The following is a 24,505-nucleotide window of genomic DNA, read 5'->3' on the forward strand; positions in this document are numbered from 1 at the left end:
CCTAGATAAGGGGTTTTCAATCTTCCTATTGAGGGGCTATATATCAGAACATTAGTTTATAAGGCCTGATTACATTCACACCGGCGGACACAAAGCAACATTTGTAAAATTATTTTCACACATGTTCTTATGAGGGTCGTTATTTTCGGCACGGCAGAGCAGCACGACAACCAATCACGAATGCCGTTGTAGCCAGACTAAATCTAATTCTATTTTTGGGTAACGACAGTAAGTGGCTTCCTTTTTGTTTTGTCAATAAAAACTGAAATAGTAGTGAATAATAGATAATAACAACTAAAATTATTTTTTTCATCGTTTTTGAAACATAGTTAATATATTTTTTTTTATTTTTCGCTACTTCTTGCTATAATTTATATATGTGGCTGCAGTGGCGTTGTGAGGTGGGGACAAGGGGGCATCTTACCCCGGGCGCTACTCACAGGGAGGCGCAAAATGGTCCGCATATTTTTTCTTCTTTTGCCCCAGGCACAAGAAACCCTCACTACGCCACTGTGTGGCTGCCGCATTCAAAGTAATAAAGTAGCCAATGCATGGCTACGGTTGTCGTCAAGCTTTGCTTTATTGTGGTTGTGGTCTGTGAACAGCCCTAAACAACCTCGTTCTTGAACGAAGGAATTTGTTAAAAAAAAAAATGGTTCGGAACAATAATGACAATTTTTCCCAAAAAAATTAGATTTTCAATGTTCAAGTGTTCAGTATTTTGACTAAAAAATATAAATTTTGTTTTGAATGCAATTTCTTTCGTTCACGAACTTATTATTGTGATTATAAACAAGCCTCTAAAATTTAGAAATGATTGGCTGATTGGTTAACGAGAAATCATAACTACCGAAGGAACTTTTGAAAAAACACGATTTTGAGAAAATCACATTTAGAATTTTGAGTACCTATTTATTGCCGCTACCGCTAAGTGCAGGCAGTGGAGCACGGGAAAAAACTATCACTTTAGTTCTATTTATCTGATGTGACTGAAATTTTCAGAAAATATTCCTAAAAGTATATATTTTGGCGGCCGCCGTGGTGTGGTGGTAGCATGCTCCGCCTACCACACTGAAAATCATGGGTTCATGCCCCGGACAAGAAAACAACGAAAATTTAGAAAAAAGTTTTTTTAAATTAGAAAAAGGTTTTTGTAAGCGGAGTTGCCCCTCGGCAGTTGTTTGGCACTCCGAGTGTATTTCTGTCATGAAAAGCTTTTCATGAAGAGAAGCTCAGTGAAATCTCTTCGGAGGTTATCGCGCCTTGCATTTATTTATTTTTATATATTTTGATATTTTGATAAGTTGATTGTAATTTGAAAATTTTGGTTTGAAAATCTTTGTGTTAATAAATACAGTTTAAAACAAGTAAAGGTGTCTAAGTTCGGGTGTAACCGAACATTGTATACTCAGCGTGAGCTTCAATTGTACATTTCATTTCAGATAATTTACTTTTCTACATAACACGTGGCACCGCCAAAAAAATGTCGCCCCATTTCCTCTTACAATAAAACATGATAAGTGAAATATCATTGATTCAAAACTATTTTTTACTAAGTTATAGCTTATTATTCTAGTCTAAGACCCTTTTAAACTTGTTTTACATCTAAGTTGCCGTTGTCTTTAACCGATCCCGTCCATTTTTACTAGAAATATTTTCTGCTATAAGGAAAATATGTGCACACAATTTCATTACGACATGTTAATTTTTCTTCGAGTTATGGCTCCCGAAACATAGAAATTGCTTAGTCATAAAAGGGGCGGTACCACACCCATTTTCAAAAATTTTAGTGTTTTCCAATTTAATGTTATAATTCAATTTAGAAAGTAAAATTCTACTGATACAAAGCTCTTTTTTGCTAAGATATAGCTTATTATTTTCGTCCACGACCCTTTTAAAAATATTTTATATTAAAGTGGGTGTGGTCCTTAACCGATTTCGTTAATTTTTCTTCAAAGCATGCCTTATAGTAAAGACAACCTCTCTGTAGAATTTTGTTACGATAGGTTTAATGGTTTTTGATTTACGATTAATAATATTTGTAAAATTGATTTTAACACAAGTAGGCGGTGCCACGCCGGCGGTACAACACGCCGTAGCACAGAGGTTCGTGTCTCCCCTATTAAGCACAACTTGTTTTGTAGCGGATTATTTAACCACTGTCTTCTTCAACAATTTCCTATCCTTGCGCGCCTATCCTAGAGAGTTACAAACATACAAGTGAAGCTAATATAAGCGTGTTGAAAATACTCACTAACGGCATTGCTGTTCACAATAATGATAATATTTTGTAGTATGTTCTACCCAGCAATATATTTCTTAGAGGGCACTTAACACCCACTAACATATCATACGGGTAACGTAATTATTTTTATAAGCAATGTATGTATTTTCTTTTCTAACTTGCAAGTATTATAATAATTAGATATGTAATTGATAAGCGTAAAAATAAAATAATTATGTGCACAACATTTTTTCACACCAATCGCAATTAGGTTTTTTATATGCATATGTATCTACAAAGTTATTGTATTTGCACTTATTTATCTATGTCTACTGGCCATTGGCATTGTGCTATTTGTGTTAGGTTGAATATTTGAAAAGCTCAGCATATTTGGTATGTTCTACTTTGTTATTGAAAGCGAAATTTAAATCTAAAAAAAAACAAGTAAGGAAGGCTAAGTTCGGTTGTAACCGAACATTACATACTCAGCTGAGACCTATGGAGACAAAATAAGGGAAAATCACCATGTAGGAAAATGAACCTAGGGTAACCCTGGAATGTGTTTGTACGATATGGGTATCAAACGAAAGGTGTTAATGAGGGTTTTAAAAGGGAGTGGCCCTTAGTTGTATATGTGAAGGCGTTTTCGAAATATCGACCAAAATGTGGACCAGGGTGACCCAGAACGTCATCTGTCGGATACCGCTAATTTATTTATATATATAATACCACGAACAGTATTCCTGCCAAGATTTCAAGGGTTTCTTATTTCACCCTGCAGAACTTTTTCGTTTCATTCTACTTAATATGGTAGGTGTCACACCCATTTTACAAAGTTTTTTTCTAAAGTTATATTTTGCGTCAATAAACCAATCCAAATACCATGTTTCATCCCTTTTTTCGTTTTTGGATTAGAACTATGGCATTTTTTTAATTTTTCGTAATTTTCGATATCGAAAAAGTGGACGTGGTCATATTCAGATCTCGACCATTTTTTATCCCAAGATAAAGTGAGTTCAGATAAGTGCGTGAACTCAGTTTAGTAAAGATATATCGATATTTGCTCAAGTTATCGTATTAACGGTCGAGCGGAAGGACAGAAGGTCGACTGTGTATAAAAACTGGGCGTGGCTTCAACCGATTTCGCTCTTTTTCACAGAAAACAGTTATCGTCCTAGAATCTAAGCCCCTACCAAATTTCACAAGGATTTGGTAAATTTTTGTACGATTTATTGCATTAAAAGTATCCTAGACAAATTAAATGAAAAAGGGTGGAGTCACGCCCATTTTGAAATTTTCTTTTATTTTTGTACTTTGTTGCACCATATCATTACTGGAGTTGAATGTTGACGTAATGTGCTTACATACTGTAAAGATATTAAATTTCTTGTTAAAATTTGACTTAAAAAATTTTGTTTTTTAAAGTGGGCGTGGTCGTTCTCCGAGTTTGCTAATTTTTATTAAGCATACATATAGTAATAGGAGTAACGTTCTTGCCAAATTTCATCTCAACGACTGCCAAATTACAGCTTGCAAAACTTTTAAATTGCCTTCTTTCAAAAGTGGGCGGTGCCACGCCCATTGTCCAAAATTTTACTAATTTTCTATTCTGCGTCATAAGTTCAACGCTTTATCCGTCTTTGGTAATGAATTATCGCACTTTTTCGGTTTTTCGAAATTTTCGATATCGAAAAAGTGGGCGTGGTTATAGTCCGATATCGTTCATTTTAAATAGCGATCTGAGATGAGTGCCCAGGAACCTACATACCAAATTTCATCAAGATACCTCAAAATTTACTCAAGTTATCGTGTTAACGGACAGACGGACGGACGGACGGACATGGCTCAATCAAATTTTTTTTCGATACTGATGATTTTGATATATGGAAGTCTATATCTATCTCGATTCCTTTATATATGTACAACCAACCGTTATCCAATCAAAGTTAATATACTCTGTGAGCTATGCTCAACTGAGTATAAAAACTACAGCAGACAAAGAATTGAAATGTTGTTAAATTTTTTTATGGGTATGGTACTAAGCTATCTAGCAAGGCTGTTAGGTCAAACGAACGAATTAGCGCCACTACATTAAATAGATATGTCAATCACACTGCATTTTTTTGTGTGGGTGTGTGTTGGATTGGCTTTTTGTTTATTTTTATTTGCAAAATAGACAAAGGTTTTTTAGAAAATTCGCGCATATTTATGAATCGAAATGCAAATTAGCAGTATTGTGTTAATTGCAAAAAAAATTTATAATATAAGCACTATTACTTACACTACAAGCAGTTATGTTAACTTAAAGTAGTGGCGGAAAAAGTGTAGTTATTTACAACTAGGTCGAAGAGACCACTCTTTTTCAAAGCACACATGCAAAGCTCTGGAGAATTTGGTGGAATCTATTGATTTCATGATTACCTGCCAAAAACTCCCACGATAAGCGGGTCTAAGCAGCGTTTCAACTGAGTTTCATATCCGGTTAAGGATTGTCAATGTGGCAACACTCCTTGTTGAATAGAGCACTAAAGCCAAAATAATACTTTACACAGCAGGTCAACAAAAATACTAAAAGAGAGGAATATTGAAAATTTTAAATAGTGAAAGAGGAAAGTAGTAGAAAAAGAATAACGAAAATATGAAAATAATAAACAAAAGATAAAACTGAAAGCAATAAAAACAGAAAAAATAATTGAAAAAAAAATTTTAATAAAAATTGTGTAAGTATTTTCAATTAGAAAAAAGATTTTTTTAAGCGAGGTCGGCCCTCGGCAGCCATTAGACCAACACGCCGAGTGTATTTTTGCCATGAAAAACTCCTCAGTCGGCGTAAATCATGTAGATCCCGTCCCGCCAATATGGAGGAAAAATTAGAAAGAGCACGACGCAAATTGGAAGAAAAGCTCGGCCTTGAATCTCTTCGGAGGTTAACGCGCCTTGTATATTTATGTTTTATAACCAAATGTAAAATTTATTGAAAAATGAAATCTTCTGCCTTTTTCTATTATTTTCTTTTCTTGTTTTGTTTTGTTTTTTTTTTTCTTATAATTTGCAACAAACGTTAAATTTTTCGAAAAAAAATATAAAAAGAGCAGAAAAATTAAAAGTAGAAAAAATCAGGAGGCGAAAAATAAAAACTTTTTAAGAAAAATATAAAAATAATGCAGTTCTTTTTCTGAGCCAACTTAAAACTGGAAAACACAAAATAACGACAGAAAAAAATAAAATGTCTATAGAAAAACCGGAAAAATCATTTTAGAAAATTTATAAACAAGAAAATTTTTTAAATGTCATGATAAATTTAACAACATATTTAAAAAAATGTATGTTTATATGAGATATTAATTTAATTTTCTTTATTTTTATTTTTTTTATATTTTAAAAATTGAAAAAAAATATTTAAAGGAAAAAATTTTAATAAAAATTACTTCAAAAAAGAAGTAGAAATTGTTAAAAAAAAAAAATAAAAATAATAAGGAAGAAAATAATAAACTAAAATAAGGAAGCGAAAGCATAAGGGGAACAGAATAACATGTAAAAAAACAAAAAGTGTTATACAAAAGCGTAAAACTTATATAAAAAGAGAAGATAAATAAAACAATGTGTAATAAAAAAACAATATTTATATAAAAAAAAATAAATAAATAGCGAAAATGATAAACAATAAAATAAGAAATTTAAATAACAAGCAAAGTGTAAATGATGAAAAAATTAAGTAACTGAAAGTAAAAAATAAAAAAAAAATGCAAAGTGACAAAATAAAACATAAAAATTAAAAAAGGCGAAACTGTAGCTCTCCAAATAATAATACTCCCAGGACGAAACTTGAACCATGGGTAAATTTCTTTTTGGTTATTTGTAGACTATAACGGGTCATAGTTTCTAGGCATAATTATGTAGTTCCAAAGCTCATATTACAATCTGGGAAGATTTACTTCGTTTAAGAGAGATATACATACATTTTTATGATATATATCTTATGTTGTTTAGTCTACTACCATGCGGATAGGTAGCACAAACGGTGGTGACGTGCAACTTACTTGACAAATCTATGTGTTTACCGCCTTTCATCTCTCACTAGCAATCTTTTGCTCTCCTCCATGTGAGAGTATCATCTCCATACAGATATGAAACGGCTCAAAATTATATGGGTCAAACAATTCGTTCGCACGGCAAACGGACCTGGAGCCTAGTAGAGCTAGTACCTTTTACCTATTTCCAGAGCATACCGGATTCATATTCGTCAATATCTTGCAAACCTTTGAGAAGCATTTAATTATCAGTAAAACAACACATATCTTACCAAGCTTATTGTTACACGTTACAGTGACAGATGAAAATAATAGATTTAATTTTTATGCTTAAATTTCTCTTTTATTTTATTTTCACCTGGCCATTCGATTTACCTTAATCGCTTATTTTTTGATTTGTCATCCATTTTATGGTTCGCAATTTGTCACACCACCGTGAACTAAAAATTGCAACTGTAAATTTCAACGCGTCTCTTTGTCTCGCGGTTTCCCTTTATTATCATGGTTTATCGCTCGTTGCATCCACGGCGCAAAACAAAAAACGGTTGCATTAATTTGTGGCAGCTCACGTGCGCATTAACTTCAACTGCTTGCCAACAAAATAAATTGCATTTAATCCTCATGAACCTGACTCATTTCGTAGCAAAACAATTGGTTAAAATAAGAAATAGCAAAAAATTAAATAATCATGCTAGAAATTACAACTGCAAAAGGTCAACCCACTTCAATGCTTAATTGTAGCGAAATTAAGAATCTTAGCTGCCTGCCTACCTACCACCCATAGACTAGTTAATTGTGTCCATAACCTTAATCGCCGGCTAACTGAAAGCTAATTAAGTGGTTCAGATGGTTTTAAGCCTTTTGTTTTGCGACGGATGCATTTAACGAAGTGTGAATGTGCAATTAATTGCCTCTAAGGGCATAATTTACCCTGTTTGTGTTGTACTCTAATTTTCATTTTCTGTGTACTTGATATAATCAAAGGGGTCTCAGGTTGGATTGTGGGTGGTCGTAATAATGGTCCTGTTTGGGGCCGTTTTCATAATTGAAAACAGTTCTAAGTCTCACTTTCGTAACATAACAGAACAAAATGTTGCATAACTTAAAATAGTAAAATATAAAAACGTCACATAATATGACATCATAATATTACAGAATGACACAATATATTATCATATAGTAGAACATCACCTAACATAATTTTGCAAAAGATAATAAGTTAACTTACATACATATCATAACAAAACATAATATGAAAAAACATGGCATGCAAAAACTTAGCATAAAACATAGCATTACTTAACCCAACCAGACGTAGCATATCCCAACAAAACTTATTTCGCCCAAGCTTTGACATACTTAAAAAGTAGAATAAAACATGACATAAAAACACTACTTGACGTAACATAAAATAACTTGAAAATATCACAACTTATCGTAACCTAATTAAACTCTGCCTACTTAGGTCAGGTAGTGCCTAGCTCAACTTATCGCGAAAACATGCACGGTCCGGAGCCGTGTATAGTACAGTTGAGCGCATCGATACCAGATTATATGCTCTTGAATGCTACACATAGAGCTGCAGTGCTGTCGGAAAGGGGATTATGGAATAAACTTCTGATATAGAATGTTCTCCGCCAAGAAACTTTGTTGTTGGCTGATATTACTCCTCCATGCGTACATCTTTGTGTGGTGCTCAGCTGTACTAGGCCGACTGAAACTCAATAGTAAGTTGCTAGAAGGCAATGCCAGTTTATATACCTTTCTTATCCCTTATTTTCATCGAGGATAACACTCATCCCATAAATTGATTATCAGTTTTGATATCATCCCTAATATACGGTGGCAAGACGCAGCTCTTCCCTATGTATCTTTTATAGTCCTCAAGGGACTATTTCGATTGTACCGAAAATAGAATGCGTAACGGGCTCGACGGACATCTCAAATAGTCGCCCCTCCATTGAGATCAACTCTGTCAGAACTTGTGTTCCCTTACTGCTCCGAGCTTTAGGTGTGCTTTTCCAATAATAGAGAATTAGTGAAGGGTTCTCAATTATGCTTGAACCCGCGTTCCTTCACCTGTTGTTACTGATTCCGCTTTGTGAACTGTGCTGCTTTTGTTGTTGTGACTGCACTGCGAGCTTGTTAATGAGGGTAGTCTCGCACTTCTTGCCACCGCTGTGCACCATACACTGTCCTCGGCATTTCGGCGGGCTATGACTCTTTTCTCATTATTGGTGATGCGATCTTTTACAGGAAATAAAAACTGCTTGAATACCAAGATTTTAGCAGACCTTCTGTTCAATATCTATAGTTTTTTGAGGACTCTTTTTGTGGTACGCTTTCCGCACTTTTGGCTGTGGTATTCCGATGCGCTACAGGAACGGTCTCCTTCCTTATTTCTTTCCATAAATTTCCCACCAGTGAACTGAAAAGGGTTGGTTCACCTCGGTAAAGCCGTCATATCGAGATAAGACTATTAATCGGTAATTCAATATCCGCACGCTGACCATTCATCGGTACATCGGTACCATCGGTACGATACCTTTGCAGAGACCCTAATATAATAAGCCACTTTGCCACGGTGTAATTTTCCAAAAAGGAATTTTCAAACCTAACCTTTTGAAAAACAATTTAAAAATATTTCCACACCATACACCCTGTTTTTACATGGAAATCAAAAAAATTATTATATTTTTACTGTCAGAGCTCAAAACTTTTTTCGTGTTCGAAATAAATTTTTAAAATTCTGCAAATTTCGTTTAAAATGCTTGTATTTTCTATTCATTTTTTATACCTTTCATGAACATGAAATGTTATATTAACTTTGTTCCGATGTTTGTAACGTTGAGAAATATAGAAGATAGCCTCACCAATAAGTATACCGAATTGATCAGGGCGACGAACTGAGTTGATATAGCCATGTCCGTCTGTCCGTCCGTCTGTCTGTTTGAACGCAAACTAGTCCCTCATATCTCAATGAAATTTGGCACAAGGATGTATTTTTGTATTATATTAGGCATTTGTCGGATCCAATAGGAGCGGACCACTATAACATATATCTCCCATACAACCGATCGTTGAGATAAGACGATTTTGGTCATTCCTGCCGCAATTTAGAAAGTATAAACGTGAAACTCGGTGATATATATTCTAATACATCTTAGAAGATATCCTGAAAAAATCACTTTGATCGGAGCTATATGTAGTATATATCCCATGCAACCGATCGTTCAGATAGAACGATTTTTAGAAATTTCTCCCTTAATTTCCAATACAAAAACGTTAAACTTGGTGATATTTATTCTAATATATCATAGAAGATTTCATGAAAAAATCATTTCGATCGGAGCTATATATAATGTATATCTCATACAACCGATCGTTCAGATAGAAAGATTTTTGGCCATTTCTCCCTTAATTTAGAAAGTACTAGCAGACCCGGCAGACGTTGTTCTGCCCTAAATTTGGTCTATCTGCATACATTTTAATAAGCTTTTTCCGTCTAACTCTGCCCTACCCCTCTACACTTTTTCCTAATGTTTTTATTCACTCCTCCCTCCGTCTTTTTCGCTTCATCTATCTCCATCTTCGTGCCATTCTATCTCTTTCTCAGTCTCCTTCTCTCTTTTCTCTTCTCTCAATTTTTTCTCATTCTTCTTCATCTCTTATTGCCAGTCCCAGAGGGTGGTATGTATTTTGTTCCAGTCCCATTCCCAGTCCCACTCCGAGTCTCAGTATCAGTCCCAGTCCTAGTCCTAATCGCAGTCCCAGTCCGTCTCTGGTATACTTCCCGAAAAAAAGCATCGTAAATACTAATATAGGCAAATTTATATACGAAATTTCAGGCAATTCGAATAGGACGTATGTAAATAGGTACGTGGGTATTATTAATTCTTGTCTTTATTTCGGCTTCGCATGCACATTTATCAGTTTTGCCAGGTTGATGCGACTAATTCGAATATCACAATGAACTTTAGAGCTCTCAGCAACAGCTTTCATTTGATATCCATAATACACACACATCCTAGGGGTATCCGGGTCCATGTTTTGGCCTATATCTCGAGACCCTAGTCACTCAGCGGTGTAAAACTTACTCTGTACTAAAGCATACATCAACAGCTTCAATTTGATACCCATAATGTAAAAGCACATCCTAGTGTTACCCTGATCCACATTTTGGCCTATACCTCGAGACTCTAGTCACCAATAGGTATGAAAACTACCCTGTACTAAAGAACTCATCAACAGCTTCAATTTGATACCCACAATGTAAAAACATTGTCTACGTGTTCACGGGCCCACGTTTGGCCTATATCTCCAGACCCTAGTCACCCAGGGGTATGAAAGTTATCCTGTACTTTAGCACTCATCAACAGCTTTCATTTGATATCCATATTGTATAAACACATTCTAGGGGTACCCGGGTCCACGTTTTGGGCTATATCTAGAGACCCTAGCCTCCCACTTGTATGAAAATTATCCTGTACTATAGCACTCATCAACAGCTTTCATTTGATATCCATATTGTATAAACACATTCTAGGGGTACCCGGGTCCACGTTTTGATCTCAAGACCCTAGGCACGTAGCGAAAAAAAGGTAGACGTTGGCCGATTCTCAGACCTACCCAATATGCTCACAAAATTTCATGAGAATTGGTTCAGCCGTTTCGGAGGAGTTAAACCTCTAACACCGTGACACAAGAATTTTATATATTAGAAACTTAAATAAAAAAAAAAAATAAATGTAAGGCGCGATAACCTCCGAAGAGATCTAAGGCCGAGCTTCTCTTCCAATTTGCGTCGACTCCGAACGGCATCTGCAAGGCAGATGAGTTTTCACTGAGAGCTTTTCATGGCAGAAATACACCCGGAGCGCTTGCCAAACACTGCCGAGGGGCGACCCCGCTTAGAAAAATTTTCTTCTAATTGAAAAACCTTATTTCTAAAATTTTGATGTTGCTTTGCCCGGGAGTTGAACCCAGGGCATACGGTGCGATAGGCGGAGCACGCTACCATCACTTGGTGATATATATTTTAATATATCATAGTACATTTTCTGAAAAAATTACTTTGATCGGAGCTGTATATAGTATATATCCCATGCAACCGATCGTTCAGATAGAAAGATTTTTGGCCATTTCTCCCTTAGTTTCGAATATAAAAACATGAAACTTAGTGATACATTCTAATATATCATAGAAGATTTCCTGTAAAAATCATTTCGATCGGAGCTATATATAATATATATCCCATTCCGATCGTTCAGATAAGGGGATTTTTTGCCATTTTATATTTATCTTAAAAATCGTTTAGGTATGTACATCTTTTCACTATATATTTCTTATCTTATACATCCGATTATTTGGAGATTACGAACGGGATAAGATTATTGTTCAGCCCCATTCATGAAAGGTATGAAGTTTTCGGCACTTGTTTATTTTTGTGAATGTGAAAAATTTAATTCATAAGTTTTTCAATAAAAATTATTACTATAACTGGCGTTGAACAAATATAACAAAATAAAATTTTAAAATTTTTATATTTTGTTTAGAGTTACATATATATTTTGTATTTTGTTCATGATTTTGTAATTTTGTAAATATTCCTTCTTAAAAAAAAAAAACAAACAAACAAATTTAGCTGACATTGCTTCAAAAAAATTTTTTTTTGTGCTCAAAAAAAACTTCGAAATATTGAAAATTTTCTTTGAAATGTTTATATTTTGCATTTTGTTCATTATTTTGTAAATCTGTCGATATATATTGAAATGAAAATTTATGGATTAATACAAGTTATAAAAGCATCAAAAAAGTGTATCTTCCTGTAATCGGCTTTACCGGCCAAATTGTCAGATGTGAAAAATTAATGCAACCCTTTTTTAACCAAACGAAAAACTTGCAATTTTAATTGCACACAAATTATAATAAAAAATGTGAATAAATAACAATAAACATTACGCCAGCCAGGGTGGTAATGTAATTAGGTCATATCAAATGACATTTTGATTGCACTTACGCAGTTGCCGCCAATGGTTCATTTATTTTGTGGTTTTAATAGATTTTTGAAATTTGTGGCTTTCATTACGAAATTTGTGGCTCAAATTCCATCGTGCAATATTTACTACATTCTGCCACTTTTACCGTTCCGCCTGACGGCGTGGTTTTTATTGTGGTGTTATTATTTCGTGAACTGCATAGAAATATGCATTTGTACAGTGGTGCGCAAAAAAATACGGACAAGTGGGAAAGAATATGAAAAATTGAGCGAAACTGGACATTTGACAAGCAATGAGGGGGAAAAATATAACAAGGAGGCTTGCTTTGAGTTTATGTTGGTTTCCAATATTTCGCGAATTCCTTCCTTATCCTCATGGAGCCAATGAGGTTTCCCTACTCCTATAGGCGTTTAAATTCAGACAGCAGTATACACCGACAATGTAGCGTAATTTTTTAAAAGTATTAAATATTTACAAATAAAGCCATCTTCCCTGAAGAAGGCGCAAAATAGTGCCAAAATATAGCAATATAACTGAACTTAGCTAGAATAAGAGCGAATGTGGCATGCGCTGTGTGTCATCTTGTCTAAGAAAAGGATTTTCAGTATTCATGCTGTAACTGCCGAGTGCAAAAGAAAAACTTGTACCAATATGAAAGGCCGACGATAAGGAATGAATAAATGTGAAACTTATAAAAGTATGCGTAAAAGTTCGGTAAAAAAATAAAACTGCAGTATAAGCTGGAATTATCATTGTTTCCCTTACAACATGGACTTATCGTTATTTTGTTTTATAAGAACAATTGGGAACAATTGCAGGATCACTTAGGGATTATTTTAGGTATCATTTCGAAAAAAACTTTAAAACCATTTCGGGTAAATTTTTGGGCAGTTGAAGCATCCTTTCGGCTTCACTTCGGGACTATTTTGGGAATCATTTACAAACTATTTCGAGACCAATTCGGAAGAATTTCAGGACAGTTACAGGATCACAAAATAATCCCAAAACTATCTTAAATTGCTGCCGAAATGGTTTCGAATTAGCCTTGAAATTATCCTGAAGTTGTTTCGGAACGAACCCCAAAGTGTACCCGAAATGATGCTTCAACTGCCCCAAAATTGTCCCGAAACTGTATCGAAATGATTTGAAGTTTTAACGAAACGATACCTAAAATAAGCCCGAAGTGGTTCTGAATTGGTTCCGAATTGAATGATCCGGTATGTCTGCTTGTTATAGAAATTAATGATAAGTACATGTTTTAATGGGAAAAATGATAAGTTCAGCTGGCAGCAAAAGCTTTTTATTTTTGTTCACTCATAAAATAAATACTCTTTTATCGCCGACCTTTCACATCCGCCATAAACCGGGCGCATGACTTTTCCTCTCTAAAAACGGCACTAACCTGTTAATCTTTGAGTATACATTGGATTCTCGATAATCACTTAGGATTTCCAGAAAAGGCGTTGGACTTATTTACACTGCTCTTATGAAAGTGTCATCCGTCAGAACATACGCCTTGTGGCTTTAAAGTTTGAGTGGACTTATATGTAATTCGGGGTTTAAGATTTTAGTACAAAACAGTACCGAATTTTTTTGTGCACCACTGTACTATGTTTGTATCTCATCTAATTTTGTCATATTACAGCCTGTTGCCAAATTTTATATAAATTTCAGCTATCCTCATCTAAATATCATTCTTTTGGATTATCAATTTCACACAAGACCGCTGCAACCTATTTAGCTGAAATGCTTAAAATCGTGGGAAGAGTTTATTTTCTAATAGGTACGATTAACTCTGAGTGAAAAAATACGAAAGGCAACAGTTATTTTCCGAGCGAAATTAAAAACTTTAAAAATAACTGTTACACTCAGAAAAAAACTTCTCCCGATTGAAAAAAATGGGAATGGAATGGCACTTAGGAAATTTTTCCTCATTCGCATGGCCAAAATTTCTTCAAAATGAGGAATGAGGAAGAATTTCTTAAGTGCCATTTCATTCCCATTTTTCTTCAATCGGGAGAAGTTTTTTTTCTGAGTGTATTTAACGTGCGAAGTTAACAGCTCAATCTCTGATCCCTGTTTATGGATATGACATCTTAAGTGTGATATAATTCATGATTTTAAACTAGTTTAATTAATACACTTTAAGACTAATGTATGACAGAACATTTATTTTTTTTGTATATTTTGTATGTACTTTTTCAGAATCCGTCGACACAACACATTTCGTCAATACTAATAATACTACCAATAACGAAAATCAATCCTCAAATTGTAGTCTATCCTCCATATCAGCCACTGCCAAATCGAACTGCCAGCCAACGTCAAAAAATTACGATAAAACTAAACAACTACAACAAACACAAGAACTACAACGTAAACAACTACAAGAAAAAAAAGAACTACAACAATTGCATACAAAGTCAAAACAACAACCAACAGCTGGTACTAATAAACCGACCACACGATATCACGGTGTACATCCACATTTTCATCATCACACAGCACCAGCTTACTATACAGACGTTAACCTACATATACACACACCAAAAGCAAATGATGTTGCTGCATTGAATGAAAATTATCAAAGTGTTTATAATACACCCTCACAATTGATCAATGAGCATTATTTCCCAAAAACTAGTACAGCTACAGTGGTGCCACCACCAATTGGTACTGGAACGGCAATAATTGTTAGAGCCAATACAACATCGCCAACATCGGGTGGGGATAAAAGAGATCGTGAACGCGAGCGTCATTACTACCAAACCACCAAACAACAGCAAAAGATTGCAGCACCAGCAACAACTAAGCATTCATTAACAAAAGCAACAGCACGTGCAGCCTTTTTTCGTGGCGGTTCTGTGGGCAACAAAGAAAGAAAAAGTTGCGAGCCCTTTGTGCAAACAACGTCACCAGCAGCATTTGGACGCGCTGCAAAGAAAGGTGATTTTTTAAATTTAAATGACACAAAAACATCATATGATGATATCACATCATCACATGATGCCAACACATCATGTGATAATATCACAGATGATAGTAGTTTTGTTGCTTGTGATATAAATGAAACGAGTAGTGAATGTAGTAAAATCAAACATTTAGTTAATAAAATAGACACATCATACATAAACAACACCAACAAAAACAATCATATACCCATAACGTCCCCCACATCGACAGGTAATACATCAGCCGGCGGAGCAGCATCACCAACAGGCGTAGGAAATACATCAACATCAACTGGGCGCAGTCATCATTCAAATCGTTTCGCTGGTAAGAAACGCGCAGTGCGTGTACGCAGCGAATCACGTCCGATAAGTGCACTCTATGATATAATATGCAAGGAGAAAGGTTTAGATATTGGTACGAGTGCAACCAGCGACGAAAATTCATTGTCAGCCGCATCGAACGATATCGAAAATTATAGCGGTGGCGCTAATACAAATGCCAACCAGAACGACGGGAAGAGAAATAACAAGCAAAAGAGGAGAAATCGTAGCAGTAAAGAACGTAGCCGTAGTCAACGTAGTAATAGTAGACACGATAGTTTAAACACGCATAACGATTATTCAGAGATCTCAAATTGTCTAAACGCTTTCGTCGCAAATTCAATAGCCACATATTTAGGCGAGGAAGGAGCGGCGGGTGACTTAGCTGAAGCAATACTTTTAAATACAAGCATAAACCCTTACGATATGGATAAAAACGCCAGCGATCGCACAAAACGTGCGCATAAAACGCGTACAGCAAGCTCGCAAAAATCAGTTAGCTCTAAAAAGCGCAAAGATCATGGTAAAACGTCCAAAATGCAAACGCAAACGCGCAACAGCAACAACACAGAGCGCTATGCTGCAAGCGATGACGAATTAAATGGCGCTACAGCTGAAAGTAGTGGAGATGCTGGCGCGCGTACTAAATCATCATCAGCGCGCACCAAATATCGCACTATAGCCAGTGATGGGCGTCGTCATGCTGTGAAAACAAATGGCTTGGATAAAGCATCCTCTCTGCCACCGCGTTTATATGGAGGCGCACATATAACATCACCTTCATTTTGCGACCAAGAACAAAAACATACAGCATCATGTTACTTAAATGTGAACGGTGCTGATGCGTACACTTATGCGATGCATAAGAAATGTCCCGTTCACTGTGGCTGTCAATTGGATAAATCATCATCCAACTCAATTGGCAATCGTTGTTCATCACTAAAACATGATCAAAATGAATATCATCATCAGGCTCAATCCTTATCATTACCACCACTACCATCATCACCACCACTAAATCTATCATTAAATGCTGGTCCACCAAGTAGTGCTAGTTGTATGCGCTCGTCGCCTATCACTGCCGAGGATAATAGTTCTATAGTAGCTGCTGTTGATAGTCGTATTTCACCCGTCAAATTTTATGTTGAACCTATAAATATGACTTTGAGTGGTATGTCATCTGGTACAAGTCCTAGTGCCAGTGCTGCCGCTACTGCTATAAGTGCCAAAGGTAGTGTTTTAAATAATAAAAATGCGAATAGTAGTAGCAGTGGTGTCGTCGTAACTGAACCAACGTCCAATAGTAATTCGTCACGTTGTAATCATCAGCGTATTAGTCGCGCTCAGCAAAGACGTTTTCGTGAAGAGTTGGGTCGCTTTACGGACTTGCCGCAATTGGATTTGCTCTCACCTCGGGAAAGTGAAGTGGAGAGAGCTGTGTTAAGCGAAGATGAAGGAGTTGTAGCGGTCGTTAAAGAGGGAAAAGGCCGCTCAAGTAAGACGAGAAGGTGAGTGTTTTTGATTTGTTTTGTATTTTTTATTGTGTAGTAGTAATTGTATGGTAAAAGCTTAGTAGTGTAATATGAAAATTCAAATCAAGCTAGCGCCGTGGACGGTATCAGCGCATTGTGCTAGCACAATTACGCCAACCGATTTTTTTGCGCTGCCAATAAGATGCGCTAACTAAGCAAATTTGTGTTTATCAGTTAACAGATGTCGCTCGCTTCCTCAATCCTTGCAGCTGTCTTTAGTGAACTCTGTGCCCCGTTCAAGTGTTGCGATGAGTTTGTACTAGTATATTGTGATTGATGCTACTGGCAGCATTGCGCCACGGTATCACGAAATATTTTATCAGTATCAGTAGCGCTACCCAAGGTATCAACGCAATTGCTCAATACCATACAGAGTTACATATCCTTAAGTGTTAAGGTGTATTAAAAGTTATTCCCAGTAAACCCCGGATTTCTGTCAACAAGAAATAATCTCACAGTTAATTGTGGATCTTGGACGACTTAGAAATTGGGCTTAAAGTGAACTTTAACTCACTCCTCTCCTCATTTTTGTAGAAACTCTTTAAAGTAATTATAAATAAAAAAAAATAAATGTAAGGCGCGATAACCTCCGAAGAGATCTAAGGCCGAGCTTCTCTTCCAATTTGCGTCGTGCTCCTCTTGATTTTCCCTACAAATTGGCCGGACGGGACCTACAGTTTTATGCCGACTCCGAACGGCATCTGCAAGGCAGATGAGTTTTCACTGAGAGTTTTTTAGCTTTTGAAGTAATTATACATACCAATAAAAACTTGGCGCGTTAGTCCTCCACTTCAACCAACGCGGTTTAAGGGCTCGCCGTATTTGCAGCATCTGTTCACCGTGAAGTGCGGCCAGCTTCGGACGCGCCACGGAAACTGCGTAGGATGGAGGAAAGTTACAAAGCCGAGGCATATTATGTTAGGTTGGGTGGTAGCTGCCTTGGTAGGAAAATTCTCTTGCACAGCATGAGCACTCATTGTGATATAATAACAGTCATGTGTGATATAGCTACTTACATAGTTTGAAATAAGACCGAACTCGACCCTGGGTAAATCCTCCGAAAATCCAAGTAAGCCGAGCACACTTTCGCCAAATTCTGAAGTAAATGGAGTGACTCGATCGTTTCATCTAATAATATTTTGTGCAACTGGAGAAAAAGGGTTTTTAAGACGCACTTCATGGACCCCAGCAGGTTAGGGGGTCAGAATATACCCGCGGTAGGTATGCCTGTCGTAAGAGGGGACTAAAATACCAGATTCAAGGTGCTGTATAGCGCAACCCTTCAGGTTGCCAGCGCAATATATAGCTTCTCCAAACCCAATTGTCAACCTCACCTATACGCGGCGAATCCTGTTTCACTAACAGACGAGGCTCTGGCGACCCTAAGCTCCTTATAGAACTTGGGATTGGAGAGGGAGGGGATGGCCTGAAGGTTTAATTTGGCCACATAAATCGTTCCCGAGATGGTCGGGCGAGCACCTTTATGGTGCTGTGGTACCGGAGCGTACCGGATCTGTATCCGGCAAAGGACCATCACATCGATAACACTCCCTAAAGCCTTCGGCGAGCAACCTTATTGCTACAACAACAACAACAACAACGCACTTCATGGACTCCCATTGGTAAATGACTCATCAAAACCCCAACCGCGATCGATAGATGAGCCTTGGTGAGCCCAGCAGCTTCAGTAGATCGTCTGCAATCTATTCCGGCCACATCCGTTTTGCTAACGGTTTCCCGCAATATCCACAGTATGTATGATCAGTATGATATTCAATGCCAAGTAAGTGGTTGCTCTAGGAGCACCGCGTATGCCAATACGAGTTGCCCGTAATAGTAGACGTGTCCCATAACTAAAGCCCTCAGCAGCCAATGGCTTCTAGCCCTATCTTTCAAATCGGGCATCCAGGCACAATCATTCACGGTACACAGCAAGTTCGTTTCTCTAACATTGGTCGTATTCTTTTCGCAACGCTAATGAGACTCTGAAATAGCACCATTAAGATCTTTATGTCCATATTTGGATAGGTAAGGAACGAGCCTCCTCAACTATGCAGTAAGAGTATTTCACAGGTCATTGTGCTATTGCACTTTGACGATGGCGTATACCAACAAGTTCCCTCTGCAGAACCTGTAGAATCTTTAGTAAGTAAAGTGAAGCTCAGTACTTTAAGCAATAGAACTCAGTGGTCAGAAAGCAAATGGTTCATTGAAGACTATTTAGGGAGCATCTGATAGAGCGAATGAGTCCCCCTCCGACATTAACCGAGGGCATTACCAATGTACTAAATGTCTACGACTGGAAGTGGGGGAGTTTCCCATGTAGATCCCATCAACCTAAATCAACCAAGACAGTGATCATAGTTCAAAAACGTACATGGAAGGACTGAGTTTTGCTAATCGTGAAATCTTTTTCTTTTTTCTCGAGCAAACCCATCCTCATACGTGCTTTGATGTGGGAAAAATGTTTCAAGCCCTGTCAAAGTTGATTGCCTTAGTTAATTACAGTTTTATGGCGACTTTAGTTGACAAAACGAGCTTCGTCCAAGCTCCACACCCATTCGATGCTAGTTTGATCTCTACTTTTTGTTATGAAGGCTTTTTAAATATGAATGCACTTTCTTCTTTTTTATTTTCTTTGTTTTATTGTTTTAAGTTAAGTCGTTTATTTGCCTCTGAATGCACTAAAAAAATAATTAATAATTGTCAAATTTTCCATAATCAACATATCATCTGTTACTTTTTTGAAATGAAATGCGCTTTTCACGCAACTCACTACGTTTTTTCTATATTTGTTTAGTTAAAATAATTACGAGTATGAATGTAGATATTAGATGCATATTTACATATGTTTGCACGACTATGACTGAATGTAGATGTGTATGTTAGTATTTTAGCTTGACTGTTTTGCGTTGTTATTAAAATTTGATTAGACTTTCGCTGCAGCTATTAAAAGTGGCTCAAATGATTTCTTTCTCGTTTTAACACTCATTTTGTTTTGGTGATTTTTCTGCCACTTTTTTGCATCATAGAATTTGGCATCTCACTCTTTAGTTTCGTAAAGGGTCTCTCATTCGAGGAGCAATGTAGAAAATCTATATTAACTAGGATGTGGTGGCAAACCAATGAGGCCTTAGTTAGTTAATAAGGGGCACAGTACAGATCAAGACGAACGAACGAAGGGTGGTACTGTCACCCCTGTAGTGGAGTCTGGTAGTAGATGAACTTCTACAGAGGCTCTAAAGGAACGGAATCCGATGTCAGGGGTATGCGAACGATATTGTTATAATTGTAAGAGACAGATTTGAGAGCAACTTTTCGTATAATGTAAAGGGCATTGATGTTAACAAAATAATAGTGTATTGAGGTAGGACTAAGTATCAACCCTAACAAGATAGCCATTGTACCCTTTACTAGGAAAAGAAAACTGGAAGGGATGAAGCACATCGTAATGGATGGAATACAACCAGGTGAAATACTTGGGAGTCACGTTCGACTCTAAGCTGCTATGGAGGAAGCACGTCGACAACACCATATTAAAAGCTACAAGAGCAATAGTGGTGTGCAGACGCATTGCAGGAAGATCCTGGGGATGCAGTCCAAGGATAGTGAGACTTATCATAGTGTATGGATAAGTTGTGTGGGCATCAAGGACAACTGTGGTGACCGTACAAAAATCACTCACCAAGCTTCAACGCTTTACATCTCTCTGCATTGCGGAAGCCATGCGGCCTCTACACATAATAATTGAGCAGGCAGCCAGGAGCACTTTAGTAAACATAGCTAAAGAGGAATGTGGAAGAGCCAAAGTGATACATTCACGGTGCATGGAAAAACTGAAGGAGTAGATTCCACTCATCCAACTTCCCAGGGATGACACGACGAAGCTAATTAAATTTTAAAAGCGTTTCAAAATAGAGCTGGGGAACGAATGTACGTGGGACACCTCCAGAATCACTCTAATTTGGTACACTGATGCATCGAAGATGGTGCGGGGCCCCCGAACCAAAATGTCTCTACCACTCGGAAAATACCCAAGTATTTTCCAAGCCGAAGATTTCGCCATAAACCGGTGTGCGGAAATAAATTTACAGAAGGGATGCGCTCAAGACAATATCTTCAGTTGAAATTAAATCAACTTCAGTGCGTAGAGAGGTTAAACAGTCTAGAGGCCAACAGTACCATTCGTTTAGCCTTGGTACCTGGACACAGGAGTGGATGGTGACCAGCAAGCGGACGAACTTGCTGGGTAGGCAGCGGCCGAAAAGCCAATAGGACCTGATCCCATCATGCCGATAGGATCACACTCCAGTACCTGGTACCTTAATGGAGCTTGTTACCGCAACGTACCAGATCTATATCCGGCAAAGGACCATCAACATCAATGGAACTCCCCAAGACCTTCCGGGAGTGTCTTTATCGTTAATACAACAACAAGGGCTTAGAATAATCACGTATTAGGCATGAATGCCGTAAGTGCGACTAATATAGGTAATGCTTCACAGATGCTCTGATCCAACCAATCTTTTTATCCATCGACTCATGGTGAGCTCAAGCTGCGAAAGTTCGTAGTTTGGAAGAGCAAATTTATGGCAATTGTATTATTTTTAAATTTTGCAGGGGAGGAGGACTAGCAACATGCCTTTCCATGCTCATTTCTTAATACTTACCGGATACAGGCTCATGTAGACATGAAAGGCATTAATGTCAATAAATTGTAGAATACATAATAAAACCACACTCATGCTTTTATTTCCTTTCTGTCTTGCTATGCTCTCACTATCTCACTCCCAATCCCAATGCCACTCCCACTCTGACTACCACTCTCACAACCACTTCAAGCCCTATTCGAAAGTGCTATGTCCCTAACATAACAAAATCATAAGTGGTAGAACACTTTCACATCGGCAGGACTCTATAAAACGTTCTGGGAGTATTTTTGGTAAAACAACATCACAAACACTATCTCTCTGAGTAATCAGAAGGATATCGCTATCATCGAGAAAAGAGTGACCAAATTTCGCATCCTGCTTGGTATGTCATCTATAGGATTTTGTCAACGACTCACCCTAATTGCATCCCCTTTTATATTATTCCAATTTGTACGCAAACGTTACGCCATCGATTAGGCTGCAAATTTGTACGACTCGTTCAATAGAGGTGTGGTGGCGCCACACTGGCTGTGACTAGCTTTTTACGAATTCATGTAGACCGACAATGTTGTTGTCTTGTAGCTAGACCTAACCATCTTTTATCTGCTGATTTTAGCTGAACCGCAATCTACATACATATTGGCAAAGCTATTAATTTTCGATGTAAATTATGTTCGTTGACGTCGTCGCTGCGCATGCGCCAACAAGATTCGCAGTCACAAATTGGCTTTGTGTCGTTGACTATTCAACGTATTGCGACAGGTTATGCATGCACTCCTTTTCCGTTGTATTGCAAAAGGGGTAAGTACGGGAGGAAGTTGTTATCAATGCGTCTAAATATTTTCATTAAGTTTCTTTTGATAGTTTTCTAGTTTGCTCTGGCTAATGGCACCATTATCACTTGAACTGTTTGAAATTTAAGGCGTTTACATTTAGATACAAACTTTCCATGGCCTTTGCTTATTAATTTATGATGATCATTTGACAAGAGATCTATGTAGAGAGGCCTTTTTATGACTTTCTCGTTCGCAGTTAATTAATAAGTTGAATGGCGCAAAAAATCCAAAACTAACATTTCTTGCCACTCCCCGAATACGTTTTCATGCTTGCGATGAGTAGAGTAATATGAGAGAAAATTTAAAAAAATATATTTGTGTTGTGTTTTTTTGCATCCTGTCCAGTGAAGTTGGAAAAGATAAGGTTAGGCTCAGTTAGGTTAAGGTGTATGGTTCCTTATCACGGCTACAACTTGATAAGTACGTTCCCAACTGCTAAAAGTAACACACGTTCTAAGTTGGCGGCTCGAAAAGCTTTCAAGTCTGACGCTATATAGTTTACAAAACATGCCTTCCTTTTGTGTTTCGTCGGGTTTTCACTATGGCCCTTACCTTTCTTAAATCAACAGGTCTTTAGAGGTTCCTACAACTTGCGAAAGTTTCGTTCTCCGTATCAGATATCGATTGAGATAGAACTCACTGTGAATTCTAAAAATTTATAGCAGTTAGTATTACTAAATTTGACAAAGGTTCGGCGATATGTGGTAACAAAATATGCGTTGACAATGTAAATAGCGGGAAAACGACTGTGGTTATACACAAACCAATGGAAGCAGAAAAAGAGAAGAGGGTCCCAATACTTTGGAAGAAGCAAGTGCGTTGCAACGATTTAGTTTCCAATAGTCGAGATGTACTCAGTATATGTAAATCCTACGGAGTTGACCCCACCTCATCATCCTTCATGCTACTGCAACATGAACGGTGTTCCAGTATTTAGTTACGTGCCACAGGAACTTCCGTTAGACAGTGGCTCATAGGAACCCCAGCACCCCTCTGATATATTTGATTGTTGCACTCATAATCTCGACAGACCGCCGGCCATCCATTTCCGGCCAGAAGGATATATCTACCCTGCAAGTGGGAAGGTTCGCTGATGCGACTGGCATGTACACAGAAACAGACTACGCTGCCACTTTATCACAGCGACATCAGCTTAGGTAATTTAAATGGATGGCAAGAAGGAAGTTTTTTCGTAAATCATACGGAGATCCAAGTGAGCTGATGCCGGAATACTTTTGCCTAGTCCTGGCAAATGCTAGACAGTGAAACATTAAAGCACTCAAATTACTCCGCCTCATCCTCTATTATTTAACTTCAGCGGGATAAGGTTTTCAGTATATACGGATGCACTACAGCGACTTATGTTAAGCAGTGACCTGTCAAACCCCACTGATACATAGATGAGCTTAGTGAATTCAATAATTTCGACAGACCTCCGGCCAATCATTTTCGAACCGAAGGAACTCGCTACCCTACAAGAGGAAAGATCTATTGGTCCATCCAGTGTTGGCTAAGCTGACGCCAGGCTCATCTATATAGCTGAATTTCCAGCGAGACTCAGAATTCCTTACATCCTTCTACATCTGGATCACTTTAACCAATGTGTGCTAAGGAATTAGCGTGACAGTTGTCCGTAATTCTGGTAGAGCACATGCGATACCCAGATGATCTTAATTTTAAAATAGTTCAAGGCAATTGCAAGCAATGTCAGGCACTCCCAGATGATCCGTGATTACACCGTAGTTGAATTTAATATTTTAATAGCCGCTAGGTTATGCAAGTAGATATTGAATTATATAACCATAGTTGCTTTGTCTTAATCCCAGCAAAATCCGCTGGGAAGATGGTAGTGCGATTGGGCTTTTTAAACTACCGTAACACGTTTAGGGGCTTAGAATGTTACCGCGGTAGGTATGCCTGGCGGAGCAGGCGACTAAAATGCATAGATCTCAGTGTCGA

At 37.4% G+C, this 24,505-nt stretch overlaps 1 protein-coding gene across 25 annotated transcripts in view; it reads left to right on the plus strand.

Annotated features, from left to right (window-relative positions):
* The window catches only part of LOC137251880 (supervillin-like), a 505,292-nt gene that overhangs the window by 39,035 nt on the left and 441,752 nt on the right, over nucleotides 1–24,505 (plus strand). For 24 of the 25 annotated variants that reach the window (XM_067786812.1, XM_067786789.1, XM_067786791.1 and 21 more), the window contains one exon: nucleotides 14,460–17,034. In XM_067786812.1, the coding sequence (XP_067642913.1) occupies nucleotides 14,460–17,034 (2,575 nt within the window). The remainder of the gene's footprint in view (nucleotides 1–14,459; nucleotides 17,035–24,505) is intronic. The other variant, XM_067786809.1, reaches the window with a different exon arrangement.

Source organism: Eurosta solidaginis, chromosome 5, assembly GCF_040869045.1.
Source record: "Eurosta solidaginis isolate ZX-2024a chromosome 5, ASM4086904v1, whole genome shotgun sequence".
NCBI classification, from domain to species: domain Eukaryota; kingdom Metazoa; phylum Arthropoda; class Insecta; order Diptera; family Tephritidae; genus Eurosta; species Eurosta solidaginis.